The sequence below is a fragment of the Lates calcarifer genome, linkage group LG13 (genome assembly GCF_001640805.2).
Source record: "Lates calcarifer isolate ASB-BC8 linkage group LG13, TLL_Latcal_v3, whole genome shotgun sequence".
In the NCBI taxonomy this organism is placed as follows: Eukaryota; Metazoa; Chordata; class Actinopteri; family Centropomidae; genus Lates; species Lates calcarifer.
Window position 1 is genome coordinate 16,696,150 of NC_066845.1, and position 26,848 is coordinate 16,722,997.

The 26,848-nt window shown below is 40.3% G+C and overlaps 1 protein-coding gene across 1 annotated transcript; it reads right to left on the reverse strand.

Moving 5' to 3' along the window:
- Window positions 1–308: 308 nt before the first annotated feature.
- On the reverse strand, window positions 309–26,848 carry LOC108878017 (transmembrane protein 132D). Its single transcript, XM_018668308.2, has 9 exons — window positions 26,718–26,848; window positions 20,354–21,230; window positions 13,261–13,398; window positions 8,283–8,475; window positions 6,172–6,315; window positions 3,304–3,509; window positions 2,780–3,044; window positions 2,349–2,540; window positions 309–2,260 (listed from the first exon to the last, which is right to left on the reverse strand). The coding sequence occupies exons 1-9, from the start codon at window positions 26,788–26,790 to the stop codon at window positions 944–946; spliced, it is 3,405 nt and encodes a 1,134-aa protein (XP_018523824.1). The 5' UTR covers window positions 26,791–26,848; the 3' UTR covers window positions 309–943.

Sequence of the window (26,848 nt, forward strand, 5' to 3'; positions counted from 1 at the left end):
TCTGAAAGTGCCATTAAATCTTGATTTTCTCTCAAATGCAGTGCAAGATCAACTAATCTACTCTTGCTAAAAATGGTTCCAATATTGCTTTTCCTTCCAGTCTGTATGCACACACATTCATTTTTAATAAAGTGCAACAGTTGAGTTGCACACATTCAAGAACCCAGCAAAAACTCAATTTGTTGAAAGGGCAAAGGGGCACAAAAGGTTCTTGTAATTTGCCTTTACAAAGGTTGATTTTGGCAACACACTGGGGCACTGGCTGGTTAGAATAACATGACTGTTCTCTCAAAAGTTTTGCACTATGCCACACTTGATGCAACTGTGGCTGACCTGCATACTATTAGCAGAGGTCATATGCCTCTTAAAAAAACTAGTAGGTACCTAACACCAAAAAAATCAAGGGAAAGGCATCATTTAAGATCATAGTGTTTTAATGAAAAAAATCAAATGAAAATTATATCAACTTAGATTTACAAACAAAGGGGTCTTTGATATTTATAATGATAGAACACTGATTTCAGCTAGTGTTATGTTTAATCAAAACCACGTTTTTGGTGAAATCCATATCTGTCAGATGGAGTTCTGTATTATACCTGGTAATTGCATTTGTAATTTGGGAAACTTTTTTGTGTCTATATACCAGCATGTGAGTGCAAAAATTTAGAGAAGTACATATCCACATGCAGAAATAACATTTGGTGGTTTTAAACATTGTGTAAGTAAGAGTCCATCTGGGCAGCCATCTGAAACATTTCCACACACATCCACTCTCAAATATAATAATTTACAGTACATGTACACATAAAAGGCCTTGACAGGTAATGAAATGTTGAGGATGGGAATTCCAAAATCACATGTTCACAGTTGTTGGAGTTAACAAAGGCATTGAGGTGATCAAAGCCACATCTACTGTACATGTGAGGTCGGATCATGTTCTGTATTATAACTGGTCCCCAGGCTCTGTAATGGGCACTTGGGGTTCCTCCTCACAACTGTCCTCCTTCCCGACCCAGTGGATGCCATGGCCGTTCTCCCTGGGCGGGAGATGTGGCGAATGCTGGCGTTCCAGTGTGGAAAAGGTGGTGAACTGGACTCTCTTTCTCCTGCTGGTGGGCGAGTGGAGGGACTCAGTGTGTGTAGGTTTGCTCCTGAGAGACCCCACGCAACTGATTGGAGAATCTGTAACAGAGGCCAAGCAACTGGGCCTCCTGGACAGAGATGCGGTCTTATCAGGCCCAATGTCTATAACAGTTGTAGTGTGAGAGTCTTGCTGGACAGGGCTGCCTGGCACACTCATCACTAGCTCAGCATCTGTGCCAAGCCATACCCAGTCATGCCTGTGCCCTGTAGGCTCCTGGCCATGAGAGGGAGGCTTCTTGTGCCGGAACTTAACAACATAGGAGATACAGTTTACCAGAAACACAAGAATAGCCAGGCAAAACACACCCAAAAGAGCATACATGCCAATCTCCAAGTCTGTGAGAGGCCTGTTAGCCAACATTTCTTCACCACCAATTTCTACTTCTGGTGTCTCCTGCCCAGGTTCCTGCACCTTGGTGGGGAAGTTGTTGTAGTTTACCAGGTTCCCAGGGGCTTTCACAGTGCTGGTAAAACTAACACTGCTCATATCCTCCACTATCATGTTGTCTGAGCCATATCCTTTGCTGTTGTCACTGGGGCTGTTCATCATGCTTACATTTACCACAGTGGTAGGACTGCCAGGGTTTCCTGGATTGCTGATCTTACCCACTCCTCCAAGGCTGCCACTGGTTATGAAGGTTCGCTCTGTAGATTTGATGGTAGTTGTGATCTTCTGCATTGCACTCTCCTCTGTCTCTGAAGTTGAGCTGCGTGGTGAGGATGGCTTCCTCTGTTTCCTCTCATTGTCCACCTCTTCCCCGTCATTCCCATAGTCACTGCCGTTGTCCTTGCTGCTAACAGTGCTACTGTTGAAGCTGCTGGTGTTGCTGTCTGGCTTCCGGATGTTCACCTGAAACTTGATCTTGAGGCTGCCGTTGCCCACAGCTACAGTGCTTTTGCGTTTGGACTTCTGGCAGGCCTCACAGATGGACATCTCTACTCTGACCAGAACTCCCTCGCCTTCTCCCTCTGCCACAACACTTGGAGGCGTGCCCTGCACCGACACAACCCCTTGATCTAGAGATGTCACCATCAGTCTGTAGTAAGTAGGATCATAAATATCAAGAGGTGTCTGGCTGCCATCACTGAACTGTACCCAGGCACTGACCAAAGCTTCCTGAAAGAGCAGAAAATGGCACAACTATCAATTGTGCTTTGAATCTAAAGTTTATCTTTGAGAAAGTTAAATCAATGAAGACTGTTACCTGTTTGGGACACTGTAGAAGCTCTTGTGTGGTTGTGGTAGCCAAGATGGCCCTGTTGCTTCCTGGACTGAGCTGGAGAGTCATTGAGAGGCCTGTAACCAGCTGGACCCCCAACTCTGTGATGGTCACTTTGTCATCCACAACTTTGATAGTTGTCTTAGCCAAGATTGCATCAGAGAGTGGAGAAAACACCTGTCATAGAACAATATCAACAACAATTAACAATAAATTAATTAGACTGTATCTCCTTGTCAGGACCAGTGCGGTTCATCAGGTTCAAAGTAAAACTTGTGTCCTTATAAGACCTAAATCTAACTTTATTTGACTCAAAGAGGAAACTACCCCATCCAATTCTGTCTTACTAGCTGCTCTGGTATTGGTCACAAGCTGTTGGGGCCAAGCTTAATCAAAGTAGTAAGTCAGTTTATTACCTGGATGGTGGTAGTCCCAAGGTCCCGTCCCGACAGCACTCGTCCTGCTTGCAGCCTTGCCACTCGAGGGTCCTCCACCTTCATGAAGTATCGAACCAGCTTCGTGACATCCACCTGCCAATCAGAGCCCAGGAAATAGGCCTTAGGATCCCGAGGGTCTGGCTGCTCCGCTACAAAGTGAGTTAGTACCCGCACCATGGCGTGTTGAAACTGCAGCATACAGCCCTTCCCCTTCCTGTCGTCTTCTTCACTGTTCCAGCCAGGTCTGGGACATGAGCACAAAAACACATGTGTAAGTCACACCTGTCACACTGTAAATGCTTTGACCTGATATGGCCCAATCTCTCAATCCAGTCTTTTTGCTTGATTGGATCACATTGAGATATTACAGTACATTATGTAATGTAATCAAAACCCTAAACCTTTGGAGAGAGATGATTTGTTGCTGAAATTCGCTACTAGAAATCCCATGTAGAAACCAAATCAAGAAACAAATTCTTTGTTTGTTTATTTGCATGTCTCACCTTTTTGAGGTTAGTATGGGTACCCTCCAGCTTTTGATCTGGCTCAGCTCTGTGTCTGACACCTCAATCAGGAGGGGGAGTTGGGGCATCCACACGTTTAATTCCAGCTGAGCGCTCAGGTAGCTGTAGGTAAAGTTCACCATGATCTTCACTTTGCCCTTAGTCTCTTTGCCATTCACAAAAACATAGTCACACCTGTCTGACACCTGGGTAGAAAGAGATAAAAGGAACATGAATATCTTATCATTTTAATTTCCCTGATAGTATCAAAGTTTTTTTGTGAGTACGCTTGTGTAAACAACCTATATCAAACTCAGAACGAGACTGTTGTCAATGAAGGAGATGTTAGTCATCTTACCAATGACAAAGAATAATCAGATATTCTCATAAAAGTCACTATTTTAACAAATAGGCCATTCTTACAACAACAAATGCCCTTGCGGCAGTTTCACACTGCATGTGTTACCATAGTAATGTCAGCTGGCTGTAATAAACTACTGCGATGATCACCGGTCCAAAGCTTTAGGAAGAGGCAGCATTGCAATTTTATGTTAATCAAAATATCATGTGGTGCAGTGCTGAACATCAGTCCTTCACAGCCAAGTGCATTCATTACACCGTAATTTCAAAGGTGACCTTGGCAAGTTTGGGCGACTGCTGAGAGATCTCATGGACATTTTGAGACACGTGTCAGGAGGTTTTCATTGGTCCTCTCAACAGCCACTGCTTTAAACAAATTGGATAATTAATGCGGCATTGAAATTCAGTCACCGGCCTGTGGAAGTGCACGGGGGGGGGCAGTGACTTTGACAGATAGCCTTAAGGAGGAATACAAATAGCAAATAGATTCCCTTCTCTAGTTTGCATGAACCCAACAGTTAGTGAGAGGATGTGCTGTCCCTGAGACAGTTAGGGCTATTTCTGAGAGGATCTTGTGTCATCATTGCATCTGAGCATCAGTCATGCTCAATTAATGACCAGAGCTTACACTTTAGAGTGACCACATCACAATGTGTCATCCTTGCTGCTAACTGAGATGCCCCGACCTCTTCTCTGCAAATAATCCTATGCTTGATTTATATCCAGACAACAGATTTACAATATGTGGCCCTTGAACAGTTGTTGTTATGGAAAAAAAATCTAATGCAAGCATGGAACAATAGACAGAGAGGGGCTGATTTAGTTCCAATGAAGTCATCTGGAGTTTGCATGTTTTAATTCAGTGAGGAGGCAGTCAACCAGTCATCCATGATCCAAGACCCTTTGCTCATTTTTTTTCTTCATCAGGGAAACATCTTCCAAGAGCTCCACTGAACTTAACATGAGGCATGTTCAAATAATATTATGAGGCATCAGTTGAAAGGGAATGCCATTTTAATGTGCCATCCACCTACTCATCCTAGTCGCAATCTTGTTCTGCAGCCAAGAATATCCCTCAGTGTTTTTGGTGTCAAAAAAAGATATTTATTTAAAATTGGATTTGACTTTCATCACTGAGTACAGTATTAAAGACAAACAGAAATTTAAAAATGCTGAAATACATGCTTCACTGGCACAATTGTGGTTGTAGTTTTCTTGTTCAAATAAACAAGTTAGATAAATCAAATAAGCCTTAATGAGCCAAATTGCCATGTCATGCTAGAAAAAGTCCTGATTAATCAACTAAATAAACATCTATGCACAACATGCCCCTGTTTAAAATGTTCAAGTGTCAATCCTGAGCTGACAAAGAGAATGCCTGTGCACATTTTAACTCTGTGTGTCATTCATGCACACGTGAGAAAGCTTTCCATCACAGCAGATTAGCCATTGTTTTGCTTTTGTTTTGTCACATGAGCTGTTCATTTTAGATAAATCCTCCCCCATCTATCATTTGCAGATTTGATACTCTTCAGGCAAACCAGAAGAGAAAAGATATCTGAGTCAAGCTGTTAGACTAAGAAGATTAAAGGGAATATTTGTGACTGAAACTGCTATCTGGTCAGCAAATACACTGAGAGTTACAGTAAGCTTGGAACAACAGCAAATACAGCTACATTACAGGGTTGAAAAGAATGATTTAGCCCTCATCCGGCCTCTTGGCATCCTCACGTAATCCTGCTTTTCTTAAAACTGACACCCATCTGCACTTAATACATGTGCACTTACTGTATATACTGTCCTATGGATGGAGCTACAAAATACAAAATTTATTAGCCAAGACATCTGTCGTTTGCTGAATCTGCTTAGGGACATATTTAACCAGCAAAAAACATATTAGCAAAGTGGAGTCCACTGCATGTCTTTATTTTTTGTTTACAATGCCACTCCACCCTTGAGTAAATACATTCATGGCCTCTGACCTCAGGGGCCAGGGGCCTGACTTTCAATTTCATCAGTAAACAAAGCCAGCTTTTGGCAGTCAGCCGTGCTCAGGTTCACAGGATAAAAGGGACAAGTCGCAGGATGGGAGCACAGTGGCAGACTGTGAGGTCATTTGTGGTGAGCACAGTGTCTGTTCATTGTCGAGGAGATTGATGGGCGTTGTTGTCAGAGCCCAACTAATAGTTTGTTTTACTGTGTGGAAAAGAGACCAGGAGCAGAGGTGACTTTGGTACAACTTATTCATCCGCATCTGTCCTTACCATCACACATGAAACCCAATGTGCCTCTGTGGAGCAGCTTTTTAACATCCACTCCAAATTGCCCTCCCTCTCCTTAGCATCATGAAATGTACTTGTGAAGCCATTACGCTGCAGCAAAACAACTGCACTTGGAATGTGTGAAACCTCAGAAACTAAAAATAAAGAACCATACAGATATTGTTCACTATACAATATCCAGAGGAGGCAGAGGTGGAGGAGGAAGAGGAGGAGGAGGAAATCATACCTTGAGAACATCTTCATCAGTAGAGCTACAGTCTGTGTAGTCAGATACATCTGTGACAACTCCATCTTCCTCCACAGCTACTGTCCTCACAGGCATCACCACTTTCTTTCCTGTCAGTATGGCAGTGTTCAGGATCTCTGTGTCCTGCAGGAAAGAAGACACAGTCATACCATAAAAATAACACATATTATATACTAATTTAATGTTCTTTAATTTTACATTTTATGCAGTGGAACTACTGCACAGCTAAAGGTTTTTGGTATAGGGCTATCAATGGGGTGCAAATAGAGGAGGAAGGTAGGAGAGATGAAGTGTGACTCAGTGACTCAGTAGTCATATGTGACTCAGCAGAGTTAATGTTGGGTGATGACCAGATCACTACATGGAGAGGAGAGCTACTCTTGGACTTTTCTGCACAGGCGTGTTCCTCAGAGGGATGCCATGTCAGTTCAAACACAGCCAAATAACTAGAAACATGGACATGCACTAAGAATAATCTCCACACATATTCAGTACAGCCCATTCTCTAATGTTCATAAATAAGGGCAGTTTAGAGTGAGTTTTTCACTTATTACAGTGTGGCAGTTCAATCCCTGGCTTCCCCTGTTGGCATGTTTTCCTTGAGAAAGGCACTGAACCCCAATTGCTCAGGATGATGAGACCAACATCTTGTGTGGAAGGTGGCTTCTCTCAGCATGTGAGTATGTATGTGAATGGGTGATTGAAGTGGCGAGTTATAAAGTGATTTGGATAAAATTGCTACATAAATGCAGTCCATTTACCAGGACCAGGTATTTGTGTGTGTGTGTATGTATTTGAATGCATGCATGGGTAATCAAAGCATGTAAATGAAGCAGATGGATATGTGTCTCTGCTATAAAAACACACTGTTTTAAATGAAGTTGAAATAATTTAATATCGTGTGTGTAGATTAGTATGAGAGAAGTGGAGCACAGGCCGGTCAAGTTCTGTGAATGATCAGTTAAATCAAATTTAAAGAGACACTTGGCCACTCTGAGTATGGAAATGAAGCAGATGGATATGTGTCCCTAAAATGTAAAACTGGTTTAAATGAAGCTGAAATAACCGAGCATTTTTTTTCCCCAACTGTCATTACAATGTAGTTAAAAAACACTGATCTGAAGGTTGTGCTAGTGAGGCTTTCGCCATTATGTAGAAGTATTGAGCAGCAGCACTAGCAGAAGTTCATGGAGCAAGGCTAAGAGTGATCAGTCAGCGCTAATGTCCCCTCGAGCCAGCCATCAAATCTCCTCATGTTTGGCCCTCAGCCTGAGGTCAGCTTCTAATCCACAAGAGAGATGAACCATGTCAAATTCACAAATCAGGATCCTGTAGCATATCCTCATAACTTCAAGCACTTCAGCACTATTATGATGGAAATGCAGCAGACTGCACTGTGAAATGTGAGTAACCCACTGCCCAAAAGTATATCATAAAGTACAATAATTCTAAACTTTTAATTATTAATTACATATTTTATCAATAATATGTGGTTGAAAAACTGCTAAGAAATGAAAAAAGGCATTCTGGGTGTATTATGTGACAAGTTGTCATTGTCGTGTGTCATTCCCAAAAACAATGATTTACAAAGAAGTCACTGACCCAGGTGACAGACCAATCAGATTTAATATTGTAATTCAAACTGGTGTAAAGTCTTGTGTAATGCTCCATATTTAGCGATTATATCATGGATTAATTATAGCGGTAGCATGATAAAGAGGCCTGTGGCACCAAAATAGAAGCACATGAAGCAGCTGTTAGGAGGAGAAGATGACCACATATTGCACGCCAGAATAGAGCAGAACAACACAGAAGAGAGACATCAGCTAGCTGACAGTCAACAACACAAGGTCACACTCTGCTCAAAATAGAACCCATTTACTAAACAATCCAAAGCATATCCAGCCTTCTGCGTATGCAAACCAGACAAGAATGGATCACAGCAAAGTGCATTTTATGATATTTTCATGCACCAGTGCTCAAAGGATGCAGTCCAAGTGTCGGCATTATCGGAAATGCTGCCTGTCAGTAACATCAATGCAGGTTTTAATAATGATTAGGTGTGACATGGAAGCTGTCAGCTGACTCACCATTACAAGAGGAGCCAAGCCAACAAAGTCCCTCTGAGTGGTATAGATCCTCATGGCTCCTTCAGTCTTGGCTACATTTTTGGATGCAGACGGTAGCTCCAGCTTCCATATGATCACCTGACTATCAAGAGGACTGCTCAGCTCTTCAACTTCAAAATCCATCTGAAGCACTTCCAGCAGACTGCTTTCAAGCCTGGATGGGAGATAAAGAGCTGGGTCAGTTGGAAAGATGCAGTATGCATACAACACATATACACAGAGCCTGCCTACAATTCCAGTACAACAAATTATGTCTAAAAATTAAGATAAACAAAGCATAACAATGAGACAAGACATGATAAAATAAATGTTCCTGCAGCTTTCCAGTGTCAAATCATGTCATCATTTTGTGCAAGCAGTATTGCTTTTTTGTGTGTTTTTACTATTTGGAGACTGTCTAATTCTTTCAGCACCTTCACTTTGCACATTAGCGGCAGAGACAAAATCTTTCCTTCACAGCCACCAATACTTGAATAAATGATTACTCCACCATTGGAGTCTCAAATTCTCTTCCCTAACATTAACTTCCTGTAGAGATAATTATGTCTGAAAAAAGGTGCTTTTTAATGTTCAGATGCAGACACATTTTGCATTATTTGAAAGAATCCCATAAAACTAAAACTCTACAATCCAGCTAGCTGCTCTTTGAGGCTGTTCTTTGGCACAGTGATGCTTTGATCTTAATACTAACATCAGCATGCTAACATGCTGACATATAGCAAGTGTGGTGTTTACCATGGTCGTTATCTTAGTTTGTGCATTAGCATGTGAACATTTGCTAATGAGCATAAAACACTGGTAGTGCAGCTACAGCATTATCAAAGTGATTAAAGTTAATCCCTAGGGGATACATGATTGTGAGTGTGTCAAATTTCATGACAATCCAACCAACAGTTGTTGAGATATTTCAGTCTGTGGTGGGCCAACTAACTCACAATGACATCCATAAAACTATGTCACCTGCATGGAAAGTCAGATGCTCCAATTTATATTGAACTCATCATGTCTTTGCTAAATACAAAATGTATCACTGGCTGAAAATACCCAAATGTATTTACAACAGATAACTGAATGGAGACATTATCACCATCTATGACCAGAGCAGATATTAAACAATACTCATTGTTTAATGTTTTGAGTGTAAAGAAGGATCACTTTAACCACTGACCAGATGTATAGAGATATGATGTGGTGACATTGCTGATGTGACATATTGACAGCTCAGAACGCATCAATAAGACCTCATTTTTTGTGTAATGCAAAGGCATTATCATATAGGTTGCAGTGACCAGTGGACCGTACATCCCTACAGTATGGATTCATTATTTTAATGTCTACCATCAGACTTTAAATCTGGAAATACGTCATATTTAGGAAACTGTCGGGGCTGTTCAAAGAGAAGTAGAAAGTAACCTGATAAAGACTGAAACTGGATTTTGAGAGATATCTAGCTCAAAATTCATAGTGTGATGTTATGAATTTAGCCCTTTGGGTAGAAAGCGTGGCGATTTCTAGGAGAGGGATGTGATCCCAGTAGTTGCGACAAGACCCAATCTCTCCATTTTTTTTTTTTTTTTTTTTTTTTGTATTTTGTAGAGGGCTTTGCATCTCTAGGCATTTTCACAAATCAAACCAAAAATGGAATAGAGCTGAATTTCTCTGTGCTTGCCCCGTGCTGGAATTGCTGGTACTGTTAAGTGCAAGAAGAATAAAAGGTGTTCTGAGGACAGCAGCATCCTGCATGCACAAAAAAAGTATAAACCTTTGTAACTTATAATGGCCTCTCAGTGATGCCAGCTAGAACAGAGTGTCCTAGCCATGGATTCAATTTTCTCCCATGGCCCAACTTAGTATCCTTGGTTTTATTTCTTGGCATTTTATTGAACTGTAGAAAAGATATATTGGTGGACAAAAACACAGTAAGCATGCACATACGCACATAGACATTAATACACCCTCTGCATCAGTGTGTATGTGTTATAAATATCTGTGTCAGAGCTGTGCAGACATACAGTAAGTCCTGTTTACCTCATGAAAATGACCTCTAAAGAGCTACATACCAGCTGCTTTTGTGTAGTAAAGAAACAACTGGAGAAATTGCAAATCATATTTTGTTAATCCTCCATTAAGTTTCAAACTCAACAACAAAGCATACAGAAGTCTTTCTCTATATACCCCCCCTCTCATATCGGCCCTTATTAAAGGCAAGGCAGAGATTTAGTGTAATTGAATAATCTTAGCATATTGCTCAGAGACCTGAGATTAAAAGATATTAATGGAATTCTGGTCAAGTATCAAAACAAGATACGCTTTGACTCACATAAGCAGGACTATATCCCCTTAAGTATGCATTAACACAGATATCCATAAGATAGAGGATGCTGCCATGCTATTTACGCCCTCAGTCATTCTTGTGAGGCTTTCAGGGGAATGATGCTTTAACAATTTGTTTACAGCAGTCTGTCTATGAGTAGCAGTGCTTTAATATGAAGATCCAAACCAAGCCGCCACAACAGAGGATAAAAAGGGCTTTAATGTACAGATACAGCAAATACTTTTAATGCTCACTAAAGAAGACAAGACAAAAAGTCAGAGAAATCCCCACAGTGGTGTGACAGTAGATGCTCTCTGCAGGGGTTCTGTTGGTTTCATGACATTTTAGAGAGGATTAGCCAAAATGACTGAGTGAAAAACTATGTTAACCCATAAAGAAGTTGTGATAAACAATGTCATAATCCACAGCAAATGGGGAAAACAACTTAATGAGGTCAAACCAATAATAACGAGCACAGATAAGGTCAGTGTTCTGTTTCTGGTTAAAGTAAGCTGTGTCTATTGTTGTATGACCTCTTGAGTCTACTAGACAAACCCACATCTTCAGGAAGTTAATTTATCCTTGTACTGAAGTGAGTAGATATTATATTAAAGCAAAGTTCAGCAAATGTTATTCTTTGTCTACTTTTAGGAGGTTATTTTTTGCCATCCTGAGAAAGTTGGCTGCATACACTTGCTCTTTTCCAGCTATGCCAACCATTCACACACAGATTAGCGCTTTAGTTTTACAAGCATTTCTTGGAGCTGCTCTAGAGGCAGAAATAATCTTATTGTTTGAGTTAAATCTCAACGGATCAGTTTTTGGGACCACTGTCAAACTTAAATGGCAAAAAAAAAAAAAGAAAAAAGAATGAACTCAAGTGCACATCACAATTACCATTCTGCTGAATGTAGGCTGCATTCAAGACGTTTAGATGACATTTTGGTCAGCTAGACCAGTTAGCTCACCTAGAGTAGTTAACCATGCTAGCAGCATAACAATGTCTGTTGGTCCACAACCTTAATCCAAACTGAAATATCTATCTATATTCATTCATAGTCTTTGGACTATGGTGTCATAGGACTTTGGTGATCCCCTTACTTTTCCTTTAGTGTCATTCATTGACATTTGTAGTTTAATAATAAAATATCTCCACAATATTGAATGGATTGCCATGAGATTTGGTACAGACATTCATATCTCCCTCAAGATGAATTGTAATAACTTTGGTTATCCAAACCTTCTAAAATCATCATTGCATCAAAATTTTAATTAGCTGTATACTTTTGTTTCTAACCAAAGAAACTAAGGTCATAAACACCTCAGCTACCTTGTGTTTAATTAATTAGCAAATGTTAGCATGCTGTTGAGAACGTAGAGTTTCCACAACACTCAGAGCAATTGGTGCATTACAGAAGAGGTTTGACTCTTTCAACCCTCCTCTGTCATCATTGTCATGCTAGCATGCAAAACTAAAAAGCAAAACACCTGCTAAACATCAACGTGTTAGCACTGTCACTGTGTCTGTGCCTGTTGTCTTGCTGGTGTTTGCATTTAGCTCAAAGTACTGAATGCCTCAGTACTGCCTCACAAAGCTACATGGCTGTAAGTTAGACCTGCTTTGTGTGTCTTATACTTTTCAGTTAACCAGAAGAGGTTTGTAGTCTATGCAACACAAAAGAACTGAAACAAAGGTTCAACTGCAGGATACTGTTGTGGCAGCAAGGTAAGAAGCAATCGTGCAAGACAGAGAAGGATTGAGAGGACATGGCATAAACTTCTTACCCTGTTTTGCTAATGCCCTTTTTTAAAACGTCCTCTAATCTGAAGAAGCATGGGCCAAACTTATATGACCTATCTGTTAAATGAATTGAATGATCTCAGTTCAGTGAAATAAAGCTGCACTCCACTGAACTTGAAAGGACATCTGAGATAAGCTGCTTGTTGGAGAAAGGGTGTAGCCCCATTTTATAAGGTTATGGTGCAAGTTAAGTACTTCTTAGAAGTCCTAAAAGCTGACTTTGCTGAACAAACCTGCAAATGTTTTGTTAAGAGTTTAAGTGTAATATTTGAAAATGGCCCACTATAGTTTTGCCATAACTACTTTCCGGGCTTGTAGCTTTTAAATCACAGGCTAAAATATCCTATACCGCATGCTAGGAATGCATGGACAGGCACAACTGGTAAATGTTTAGAAATGATTAAAGCACAGAGGAGAAGTGGGCAATAAAGGGAAAAAAGCAATAGCTATTTACAAGGGGCAGCTTTACAGGAGCACCTGCAGCCAACCTGTACTTGGAGAGTGTCCTCTCAGGACACAGTACAGTATGCTACTGCAGTAAGCTGTTGTCAGACTTGCACAGTGCAGATGCTCTGTCTTTTACTCCACAGGTGTAGAGACATGCTTTGCAGGATATACATTACTATAGTACCACGTTTAACAGGTAGAGACACTGCAAACCAACAGCAGATGAAAAACTCCCTTTGGACCTTTGGAGTAGCCTATTATTGGTTCATTCAAACAATAACAATTTAATCTACAAATATGTGATAAATTTCACAGCAATAACAAAATAGACAAACAAAGACAAAATGTACTGGCATAAGCCTTTTAGAAACACTTGCCTTTTTCCAGGTATGGGAGCCTTCCTCTGACAAGTAACAGCGATGGCTCCATCTGCACCCATATCCAGAGTGATGTCCCACAGTAAAGAGTTACTGGGTGTTGCTGTTCGAAAGGTCACACCTTTCTTAACTGTCGCTCTGTGAAAAGTCAAAAACGAAAAGGTCAAGAATGTGGTAAATGTGAAATCCCATATTAACAACCAACGGAATTTATGGCAATGAATGGTTATTTTAGTATATAATGTGAACAATTAACTAAATATGTTTTTATTATTGTCTTTATTATTTTCCCCTGATTTTCATTTTTTTTCTTGTGATATTAATAGACTGTGAGCATTGTTAGAAAATCCGATCTGATACAGACTCCCAGGATTTTCCCCACACATAATAAATCTAAAACTCAGACAAACCAAGAGGAAATTGTGAAAGAAAATGTAAACAAACACTGATTTACTACCACCCTTACACCACGCTTCTAACCATACTCAACCCCTTTGTATCTGAAAAAGCAAAGAAGACATTGTTTTCTCTGGTCATCCTTATGTACACTCATTATTTAAACTGTACAAATAGATCATTAGTTTCCCTGGCATCTAATTTGTAAATGGTAAGCATTATGCATCTGAACGAGTAGACCTTCCCACTGGGCTTTCCCAGCATAAGCAGCTTGCAGTAGGTCAAATGTTAATAAGATATTTGTTGTGATCAAGTAAGACCAGGCGACGCATGTAGAAATCCCAAAACAATCCAGTCTTCTGCTGCCACAATACAATAATCCATATGGTCAACTACTCTCACGATGTACTGCGCCCTCTTTCATATACTTAAAGCTCTAATAAGTGTCTCTGAATACTCAGAAACAGCCCAGACATCTTGCCTCAAATAGTTTAGAAGAACAATCTTGTGTGATTCTGTGGTCTTCATCTGCATGCAAAGCTGTGTGGTTTATCTCTGGATATTTGAGATAAAAACAAAGTGCATTATGAGTCTCTGAGGAGGTGTAATCTATGATAGGAGCAACAGCAATCTGATGCTGAGCACTTCTCTGGGCTGCTCTGAGTTGGGGATTGGAGACATTGCTCCCTGGTTAGTATAATGAAACAAAACAATCTACCAATATGCATCAATTGAATATTTAAGATAACCTCAATGGTTTTCTGATGCGTGTTTTGTCCACATTTCGCACATTTTGAACGTCTGTGTAAACCCCTCGTTTGTGACAACATTTTCACATCCAATATGTAGTCTGACAGAGAGTTCTCAAGTGGCCACAGATCTTGGCACGAAAGTTTTGGCCGTAAAGTTACACTGAGACAAGCGGGTGCATTAACCATAGGAATGAAAAATTAGAAAAGAATCTTTTCTTTCACTCTTTCTGTTTCTCAGAATTAATGAATTTGGCTCATGATACTGCTAAGTTCAAACAGACAAAGAACTTTACAGGTTAAATGTTACAATTAAAAAGATATGACTGAGCAGTGTCTTTTTCAATAGTGGTTTTAATTGTGTACCATCATGATCAGGGAGACTGCCGGTTTCCATTCTAGCTGTACACCAGAGAAGCTGGTTTATCTGATTAACACAGGTTCAGCCAGGGAGCACAGGGCTAAAAGGTGAAATCACCTGGCACAGCCGCTGGCCTGAAAATAAAACCCTCCAAGTGACTTTTGGTCATGATTGCACACAGGTGAATGCCACAGTTCAGAGTCCACAGGCACTTTAAAGGCCATATTATTTACCATAAGGTGGATGTATTGAAACATCTAACCCCTCACTCTCTGCCAATTTTACCGCAGAGGTTTCTGTAGTAGACGTGTATCTGGAGACACACATTGAACTTAAAAATTCCAACTCCAACTTATTAAATCACTTCTGGCTCTGAGCAGTTCTCATCAAATAAAGCAGAAAAAGGAGCCAAATACTGTAGCTGTGTTAGTGTGTGTGTTCTGTGTTAATTTAAACTAGCTTCTCTATGTACCGTGCATTAGTGTGAATGACATAAGAGAACAGAAAGTAGCTGGCACAGTGTTTGTCAGAGGGTTCCCAGGATGGAGAGGAGCCAACAACACAGGGGACAAACACTCAGCTTACGCTAAATTAGCAGGGAGAAATGCATGCAGTTTTGATGTAAACAGGCTACAGCTTTCTGGTTAGGATGAAAGGTGAGAAACTCTACCCTCTACCCTGTTTCCGCTTTATATGGCAATACAGTGGAAGGAGTATGCCATGTAATAATGATTTCTGGCTCTGCAACCACAGATCCACTGTTTTAATTCACATGTCAATATCATACAGGCCCCATATGACCAAGTCTCCAAGGGTCGTCTTAACTCTTTTGTATAAATTGCCCAAAAAAGATGTAATGTATTAATTAGTGAGCTGTAGAGGTGCCAATAGGTGGATTTTGTTACCTTTGGCCAGAGCCCGGCTAGCTGCTTCCAGTCTTTATGCTAAGCTAAGCTATGCTTTCAGAAGCTTCATACTTGGCATACATGCATACGTATAGCATCAATTTTCTCATCAAACTTCCAGCAAGAAAGTGAAAATATTCCTTTAAGTGAAAAAAAGTTAAGGATAAAACATGGTTTACGTGTATTGTGAAAAAACTTGCAATATGATTTTTTTTGTTTGGTTCAATGTCAATTACTTCACTTAAAGGTGCTATATGTACATCTTTGCTATTGCTACATAGCCAACATTAGCATTAACCGGTCAAAAGAAACATTGTGAGTTAAGCATCAAACTTCTCTCCTTTTCTTGCCAAGAGAAAAGCACTGAAAAGCCACACCAACCAGCAACCCAATCCAGTCTCCATAGCATCCAGTCTGCCCTCATTTCACATGAGAGGATGAGGAAGTAGCATTGCCCAGAAGAAATATTTTAACCTGTTGTCTTATAAACATAATAATGGCTCTTGGAAAGTTAACAGTTGTTAATGGTGTCATTGGGTATGTAGTGATAGCAAAAACGTACAAATAGCACCTTTAACCCAACATTGCATTTCATATTTTTGTGTTTACTTGTAGCACTGATAGTGAGACTATAGAGAATTGTAAGTGCAGTGTGATCATTTGCTTTCTTTAATCCAGCATAATCAACAAGGTAAGCAGGATGGCATGCTCTATGTATTAATGAGAAAACCTGGGAGGACTGTTAATCTAGTAATGGCCTCTGAATAACATGCCTTGCTGTGATGAAACACCTCTGTGTATTGAGCTGAGAGGAGTAGGGTTTAACTAATAAAAAGTGACAGTAACAAGAAGACTTATCTCCAAAGCCCTTTTTTCTCTCTCTCAGCCCCCCTAGTGTAGAAAAAATAAAAAATCTCCTGTGACTGGAAGAGGCGTTTTTCTTCTGAGTGGCTAGGAACAGGAACCACTGTCCATGGCTTTGGTTAGCAGGCCCTGAGGAGGCAGTGGGCAGGGGGAGGCACCAGGGCAGAGAAGATGGATGGCTGTGGAGACTGAAGCTGACAGTGTGAGAGAAAAGCAGTTCTCAGGTGCTGCACCTGCCATCCATCTCACTTCTGACCAGGCAAGGCATGAGTGGCACTATTGTTTCACCTTTTACATACTCTTCATTCACTCACATACACATGCATGCACGTAAAAATGCCACCACACATATGCACACACGCAAATTGGCACACAAATAGAAACACACTCTGTCAAATACACTCAAAGCAGATCTTGGCTCTTGGCCTCTATCAGTCAGTTCCCTTCCCTTATTTATTTGTGGAATGCTGTTTTCTTTAAACTAATTTGAAAGATCACAGAACCATGGCCAACAAAGGAAAGTAAAACTGCGAGACAATTCAAAAAATGTGAATACATAATACAATAAAACACAGACTGAGTCTGATCAAAGATATACAAGAGAGACCGTATCCTCTGTGTGAGCTAGACAGCGTGGTCCAGATGCATTTCATCACCACAGCTGCTATCAAGATGCTACATAGGGTTTGTAATGACTTCCCTGATACAGTTTGTGTTCCAATCTTTGGCTTTGTGAATGCAGCACTCAGGGCCACTGTACCACCAGTGAACCCCAGCGCAATCGGAAACAGATGCAATCGTTAATTATGCAGTCAAATGTCCACCGTTTAGCCAGTCTGATGGCCAGCCATCGGCAACGTGCTCACCGTACTTATGGAGCAGTTTAGGGAGTTGGGGAGATGCTCATGCCAACACTCCTGCCAGATGGCACTCGCTACCGCACTAAAAATGGATGTAAAAGTCCTATTTGTCACACAGATGAAAGATTAGGTTCCCTGGTTGAAGAGCTCACTGACATGGTGTCCTGCTGATACAGAGGCTCAAGTTTACTTATCACCACAAAATCTTCCTTTGAATAAAACCCATTGAACAATACTATTGTGCCTCCTGGTTGACTTTTAACTGCTTTAAGCAAAACGGAAAAAAAAATGTAAGATCGTACTCACCTGGCATACGCTAAAAGGAATAATCTAACTGCCCTTCACTTGGGTAGTGTAATGATGGTAATACAACACTATCGATGACCTTTATCAAACTGTCACTGAGAATGACAGCTTCATTTTGCTAGAACGGACAGGTGTGGCTTGTCTTTTTCTCAATCGACCTCAAATTTGTATGTCCCTTGACTCCAGCTATAGACATCAATAACAGGTTTATCATGCTGATGAGAGAGTATTAAGCAAAGCTTAATGGGACATTCAGACAGTGATAAAGCACACAGACAGCTGTTGAGGACTGGATGCACAGGGCTTGTTAATGCGCTAATAAGCTGGGGGAGGGTAGTACTGTGTTACTGATTATGTGAGTTAGAGAACAGCAAGGGTGTTATGTCATGTTTATGGGATACAAAAAAAAAGGGGAATTTCCGAGTTTAGTCACCAGCGCACACTGTATAAACACAACTGCCCATCAAATAAGGTTAATTACTACAAAGCTTCCTAATCTTCCAACCAAGAGACAATGGCTGTGAGGAGAGGAGAAGAAAGGAAAGGAAAGCAGATGGGAGGAGAAGAGGGAAAAGGAAGAGGAAAGGAGAAGAGATGAGAGGACAGAAGGGGGAATGGAAAGAAAAGGAAAAGGAAGAAAAGAAAATGAGAGGAGAGGAGACATTACTGCTATCTGCTTTTTGTTCAGAAACATGTGTGACTGAGTAAATGAATTAAAGCAGCAATGATTGAAAGTGACAGAATGAAGAGGGGAAATCACAGTTTATTTTTTGGCTTCACTGCTTCAGCTAAAATCAAGAGACAGAAACAAAATGAAACCAGAAAATTAATTCAAATACATAATCTAAGCCTTTAAAGCACACGAATGCCCAGGTTTCTGATCTATAATGCAACTTAATGATTCTCATTTAAAATGTTGGATGAAAACAGCTTCAGCTTTATGTCTCTCAGAAAAGAAGTAAACACCACTGACTCAACTCTGAACCCTGACGTTGAGGACAAGCTGTCCACTCAATCAATATTTAGCTATTCCAGCATTCACGATTGATCTGACTAACTGACTGTCTAAGTGAATGAAAGCAGCACCAGGTGAAAAAGGAATTAATAATCCATGACTGTCTCCTCACCTGCTCACTTTCACTGAAGCATGTGTGAACAAGTCAAGGCGGAAGTGAGTCAGAAATTATTTATTTCCCAGGAAGTATTGATTGTGCTGCACAGTGTTTCTCGGTCCATGAGGGCAGACTGTGACTATTTTTCAGGAATAGTTGGATTAGCTTCCTTCAAGGACACCCTACTTGGTATCCCCCCAAAACACTGCAAACAGCAACACCCCTATCATTTATTACATGCTGTGAAATCATTCCACATATGAAAGATGCATTTATGACATACTTTACTCATGATCCAAATCTACACACAAACCAAAATGAATAGCTGTAAGAAAAACACATTTCATGCTTCCTGACAGTCCATTATTCACTGGCTTGGAATAAAGCAGATAGTGTCTGAAATAATAAAATTTAAAAAAAAAAAGAAAAGAAAAAAAAAAGTCAGTCTCTAATCAAGTTTGCGTAAATCTTGACTTGTCTGCCCTGACAGCCAACATAGACAAATCCAGCTATGCTGCAACGTGGTTCTCTTTGATCTCTGTCTGGATGATGATAACAAAAGGCATTACGCTGCAGATGACCATGAAAGCCATCAGTGAAACGGTGAGAACAAGTTGGAGGCATTTAATCACATCCAGTTTTGACATGCCAGTCTCCCATGTTGCATCACTTCACCTTGAAAAGAGGAGTAACAAACTGACATAATGAGAAGAAGCCATGAGAACAGATTCAGTCTTGTTTTTCTTTCTCCCTTTTGTGCATTTGTATTTTGTCATAAGACAGGCAGTTGAGGCAATAATTCTTGGGAAATATATAAGTATATTTCTTTAAAAACATCAGTGTAAAATTAGTCTCTATTATCAAAAATGTCACAGAGACCTCTACAGAAATAATTATCACTTCAAGACGGTACTATAAATGCTCTCATCTCCATTCAAACAGGAATATTCTGCATTGCAAAAATGCAAACAGAGCTTTAAATTAAATTGAGCTAAGCTGGTAATCCCCGTGATCTTTAGACATTCAATAGCAGTGCATTGCATGTATGAACACAGGTCCTGAGCGTACCCTTTAAAGCAGAGCAATAATGAGTCACAATATACATGTAATTTCATTTGATCCATGCCAACTTCGATGACTACCGCTCTTAAAACAGTCCTTAATGTCATCAGGTTATGCTCATTCAAACATGTATTTCTCTACTTTAACTCAAATAATCTACCCTCACTTCCCAGAAAGACAGTTAACATCCATAATATTTTCCGAGAAAAGCCATAATCCGTCCTAAATCTCATTTCCTTCAACGTTCTTTTATTTTTTGATGGCACAGGATTTGAGCAAGAATTACAGATGAGGACTAGTACTGTTAGTGAACAATTCCCTGTGTTGAATTCTTATTGACCAATTAATTTGGACTTAACTGAAATCACAGCCCACTGAAGTGATGGCAGTATTTTACTTCAGTGAACAGCAATGCATCTTTACAATAGAGTCATTCTGATGGCTGGAAACTGTGAGCCAACAGAAAACACAGTCTTACCTGAGAGTGAAGTTAGTCAGCTGAGCAGAGCTGGCCATGAGTATGTAGAATGTGGCAATGTCAGTCTTCTTCAGCGGTTTGGAGGATGTCCGTATGACAATGGCATTGCCAAGCTTGAGGCGAGAAAGTGTTGCCATTCCTTTAGGCACCTGCAGAAGCCGTACACTGCCAATCCTCTGCATGGGAGTGAGAGGAACATACTCAGCCTGCTGCTGTGAGCCACTCCAACGACTTCCATCCACAGAATTACACTTTCCATTGACTTTAGGCTGAGCCTGGTAGTACAGCTCCACAGGGTTCCCAGCAGACGGGTCCTGCCTCTCCCTGCTGGTGCCCTCTGACCCTGGCGCAAACCAGCCAGGCGGAGGAGCCAGCTCAGCTATGCAGGTTCCCCTCTCGCCTCCCATGGCACAGGAACCCCTCACCTCCTGGGTCTGCCAGAAAGCATACACTGTCACACATGGTAGCTCATCCACAGCTCCTTCCCCCCTGCCCCAATCCCTCCCTGCAACATAGAAGAGCACCCGCACTTTAGGCTTGGAGGAGAAAACCCGAGGCGTCAGCACGAAGGCCTGGATTTTCCAGTTAAAGGTGAAGACCTCTGGAGCATTGAAGAGCTGCACAGACTGGACCAGATCTAGAGGCACAGGCTGCTCTGTGGACATACTGCCATAGCTAGCATTGACAGCTGGCTGGCGGCTGGCTCTCAAGATAACAAAGGGCTGCGTGTGACTCTGCATACTGGAGTTCCTCATGAAGTCCTGGCCAGCCTCCTTAAGGAAGAGGTAGTCGGCATCTCGCACATCGTAGGTAACTGGCAAGAAGACAGGGAAAGGCACTGGGCTCTTACTGTCGGTCAGCTCTTTACTGCTCAGATCTGTAAGGTAAAAACAGAAGATTATACTAAGCTTGTTTAAAGCCACAGACATATAACATGTTACCACATTTTTAAACAACTAGAATTCTCCTTGAAACAAAAACAACGTAATGACGTCATTTCTCTAAAATTAGTAGCAGTGTTCCTGGAACTAATACTTGAGCCCAAAAAGTCAGCCAAGGCCAAATGATCATCTGAGTGGGGTATGAAAGTATTACACTAAACGGCCTCTGAGCTTAACTTTAAAATTCCTATAATGGAGCACATAAGTGAAATGACTCATGATGGGGCAGAAGTTGAACTCTGCGGCTTTGTTAAGGGTCTGTATAAATTATTATATAAGTTAGTGGTACTGTGAGAGGGGCTAAACCTTATGTCAAAATAATATAAAAGTGTTTAATTGGTAAAACCTGTTTAATCATGTACCCCAATCTTAATATTTCAATTGAATTTCTATTGTGCGTCACAGATACACACATTAATGAAACCCTGATAAAGAGGCAGAACTGTATTAATGAAAATATGAAGCTAACTAAAACAGAAATGCATCTGAAAAACTGAAAATGATTCAGTGTCTTTACGCATGCATTTATGCATCAGTCACTTGTGTCATTTGTACAGTGTTTTCAAGGATTACAGGCTGGTTGTTAAATACTGATCACAAGTGCATGGAATGACCTTTTTACATCAGTGAGTAAAAACAAACCAACAGCATAAATATTCCCTGATCTGGTTTAAAAGCAATAGTAGCAAAGTGCACCTTAATGAACAGTCTGTCTTTTTGATGTAACTGTTTATATAACAGTTAACTATATTTGCAAAGGAAGACAAAGACTCTTCTTTGCCTTCCCAGAAAAGTCAAATAATCCTCCCTTTACTCAAATGAGAAATTAGAATACCTTGCCCACTATACATCATCCCTCTGATAATTTTTGTACAGTCTCTAAACAATATCCAAGTAGGATATCATTTCAAAGAAAGATAGTATTCTAAAATTGCTACTTAATTTCTCATAGAATTTACTTTTTAAAAGCTGTTTACTAAAATGTAAGTAAAGTGATTCAAAATGTAATATTTTCTTTAAAAATATTGTCTATCCCTATTCCCTTTCCTCTGCCCCAGTTTCACCTCTCACGTGGATGATCTGCCTCCTCTGTATGGGCAGGAAAGGTGGGATCTGATATATCTGGCACAAGGTTGAAATCAGCCATCTGAAACTGGGATTAAAATGGCTTTTCAGATTGTCAGCAGGCTGTGAATACCCAGCAGAACTGCCATGAAAAAAATGAGAATAGTGCATCATCACGTGAGGAAAAAAAAAAACAACCTAGAGACCAGATTTGAATGAAAATATGAAACTAACTAAAATTAAACGAACTAAATTGAAAATTATTCAGTGTAAATTCATTTATGTATTAGTCGCTTTGTATCATTTGTACAGTGTTTTCAAGGATTACAGGCTGGCTGTTAAATACTGATCACAAGTGCATAGAATGACCTTTTTACATCAGTGAGTAAAAATAAACCAACAGCATAAATATTCCCTGGTCTGGTTTAAAAGCTTGATGGTGAGTGTTTGCCCCAATGGAAAATAGCAGAGGCAGAGGTCACCCAGCCATCGTGTGTCCTCATTAAACATCCATTTTGATAGAATTATGAAGATTATAGCAGCTGACCTTAGTGTGCACTGTTTATCTGGTGGCTAATTGCCCTACTTGGTGAATTAAGGACAAAAAAACACTGGTGTTTACCCTGGAGATTATAGCAAAATGGATGAGGCTGCATTAAGCAAAGTATTGCATAGTGAAAAACAGCTTTAGAAGCAAGACCTAAACAAATCATAATCTCAATATAGAGCTATAGACCTGTGTAAGATGAATTTGTGAAATTATAAAAAAGATGCCACATAAAGTGTTGTTGTTTATTTAATGAGGAGGCTTGAAAATCAGTCATCACATCGCTTATGGCCGCTGGCATTTGAAGAGTCCGTCTATCATGGTCTCTCTGGCTTTTCATCCTCAGCAAAGAGCCTGTCATGATGGTCTGACAGTTCACACAGCAATGACTATACTGTAAGTGTCACAAACATGTCAACCCAGCAGCCCTCGGAGGAAGACAACAGCATCTCCCCCTGCCTCCACACACAGAAAAGAGTGTCAGTCATGTTCACTGAGTGGGCGACACACTGCACGAGGCAGAGACTGGAGCTGGGAACGGGGCTTTCCTGGCTTAGCCTACCAGTGGCCACAGTGACAGATGTGCTGTTTAATACCAGAGCTGGCAGCCGCTCCGGCTGGAGTGAATATAAACTGGCTCACTGTCTCCAGAAGGGAGAATGCAACGCCAGTGTAGAAACAAAGTACTTCACATGCAAGTCCATCCCTTTACAGCTGGGTTTGATGGGTCATCTGTGCTCTGCTTGTTACTTCACATGTGTTTCATTTTGTAAAAACTCTAAGGAGAACATTTAGATTAAGCATACATAGCACGCAATCTATTTGTGAATATGGTGCCAGACTTTGCAGGAACTGTTTGTTTATGATTCATTGCAGTTTAAGGGAGGCATCCTTCTCCTTTGCCAATATTTTGGTAATTTAACAAGTAGCCAATGTAAGCAAATCTCCACTTCTATGGTCCTCTCATCATGATGAGAGTCCTGCCCTCAACTGATAAACATGAGAGCAAATCCGCTGCACCAGCTGTCCAGCCTCTCAAATCACTCATTTTGAAGACCCTGAGCTTCTCTTCCTCCTTGGCTGAGTCAGAAAGCATCAGTGTTGCCATGCAGATGCTACAACTGCCTTTAAAAGCCACCTCTACAAGACTGCTCTCCTGCAGACTGAACATGCCTTGTGCTGTTGCTTTATTTTATTCTTTATCTACAGTGTGTAGGTTAAGTGCTCTGTAAAAGGAAAGGAAAGGAAAAAAAGACTTTCCTTTTATGCAGGGATATAAATCATATGTTGTTAATCAAGTCTTTGTTCACCCCTCTCTGTTTCCAACTGAAAATACTCCTTGTATCAAATTAGGTTTTTGAGTTGTTTGTTTTTTTACACATCATTTGAAACTATCACCAACTTTGACTGACTGACTGATTTTCACGTGTTAGTTATCCCACAGCTATGTTGTGTTTTCAGTTTAGCCACTTGCATCTAACAATTTTTTAATGAAATGACAAAAATGGAAATGAAAAGTATTCATGTTAGTTAAGCTTGAAAAGAATAGTTCTCTTACTGAGATCTGTTCTGTGTAACTAACTACAAAGTTTACTTAGGGCTTAAGTCTTACAGATTCATTTCAAAATAATGTTCCCCATCACCAGTTTTAATAAAAACACTGCTGTATGTAATGAGCAAATTTTGTCCTGCAGTCTGTCTGAGGGCTCCATATTAAATTCTTTTCACTGGCATGTCGGCCAGCTTCTTTTCAGTGTGCTTGTCTTTCAGCATTATTTCTTCAATTGTAATCAATCTTTGTATTATTCTATTAAAATGCACAAAGCATGAGAGACCATTGTGAATTCTAATGTGCAGTAATGACTTTTACCATATGTGCAAAACAGCTTGCAGAAGTGAGTCGGCTCCCAATATCATCACAGACAACAACAATGGATGTCTGCATTTTAATCAGTAATTGAGAGATTAAGAGACATGTTTGTGTCTCAAAGTTTCTCTTTTATGCTGTTTTTTAAAGGTTTTTGATCAAATATATGGCAATATGCTAATTAGAAAGTGTTTGTAATAATCAATATGCTAGTGACATAAATTATGCACCTGTAGCAAACAACATTTTTTTAATCTGATGTTAGCTTTGTGTGTTTCATTTTTGACTGGCTGACCTTTGCAGTGCATCTACCTCTAATAGAGCACCAAAGAGTCTCATTAAGATCTGACAGTTTGCCAATGAATAGGTCCTCAGACACAAAAATCTGTACTGATGTGTGGGACACTAACACATTTAGCTGTCATCTTGGGTGGGAAACAGATGTTCACAACAGAGGAAAGAAACCCTGTTAGTATGCTCAGAAATGTTTAAGTTAAAGTATGTGTCAGCATTGTGGTTAATTATCAAAGGGCATCTATAAATTGGGAGAAACTCTTATTCAAAAAGGTCTAGACGTCTTGTTTGTTAGAAAAAACTGCACTGCTACAATGTAGTGTCTGCTGTAGATGCCTAATTGGAGTATTGTGGTCCCAATTAAATGAGACGCCACACAGACCTGAGTTCACCTACCTATTTGAAAGATATTGTTACATTGAGTACAAAGCATTAAATTTAGATAAAATATAGTATTCAAAACTTTTCACTAGCAGCGTATTTATGTCCTGTGGTCAATACTCTCTTGCTGATTTGTTGTTGTGCCATTTACTATATGTCATGACAGTGAATTATGTGCTGGCAACAGTAGAGCTGCAAACCAGGCCTGGCTATTTGCCCTTTCCAGGACAAAAGTTACCCCCAGCACTTCTTATCAGTAAAAATCTCTATAATCTAATCTCTATAGTCAAACTACACTTAGCAGCATTATATTCTCAACTTACATGCTTAAGGGAGTGTTTTCTACAAACATACAATTATGATATAGTGCTGATCATATAGCATGTAATGCGCTGTGGGGCTGGGTAGTGAGAGGGTGGACAAGATAAGGAGAGAGAGAGAGGGGAAAGAGAGAGATTGAGGGAGGCTTAAGCTTGTGCAGTGATTGGTAGGGATTGCTTAGTCCAATGAGACTCTTAAAGCTGCTTTGAAAAATCTGTTTTATCACAATTTCTCCATTTTTGTCATCTTTTTATCCACATAAATCAGCCTGCCTGCAAATCCTGGAAATAGCCACCTATGATGCATTTATAGGCTTTACAGTAAATGCTTTTGTGATGTGTTTTTTTCTATTATCAAAGTTGAGAATTTGGATTGCCTGTTTGGGAAAATAGGTTCCCCTGGTTTTCCAGCAGACATCCATAAGGGACAGTTGTATATTCCCAGAGAGAAGCAAAGCACGGGGCGTTAAGGCGTGGCTTAAGTTGTAATATAAGCCCGTCAAGTCTTTTACTCCTCACCGATTTCATTCCTAAATGTTTAATATCCCACTCACAGCTGTGTCACTCCTTAGCAGCAAGTAAGACACATATGCTCATGTTAGCCTCACTGGAACGCTGCATCACTGTGGAGTAAGATGTAAGTTGGTGGCATAAATTAGGACATTTATATATTATTTAGACTTGTAGGGAAGGTTGTCTTACTGCTGGCATGGCATTGCTAAAAGGCCCACCTCCTTTTAGTAACATGTGCACAAGATGGACAGTCCATTATAATAGCGCGTTTATTTTCAGCTGTTATCATTAAATGCAATGTGGACACAGTATGAATGCTTAAATAGAGGCTTTAGGTTAACTCACTGCACTTGGTATAAGCTGGTCTTGTTCTCGTCCCTCTCGGGTATTTTAGATTTTGAAAAAGCAACCAAGCAATTACTCCCAGGTCACTTACCTTGTGTGAGAACTGCTGTAATTGTTGCAAAGACTATTTGTAAGATCTTCCAGCTCTGGCAGTAAAGGCTCATTTTGGCACCCGGCGCGGCTCGCTGTTCCCGGCAAGTTCCCAGTGTTCCGTGAGGATTG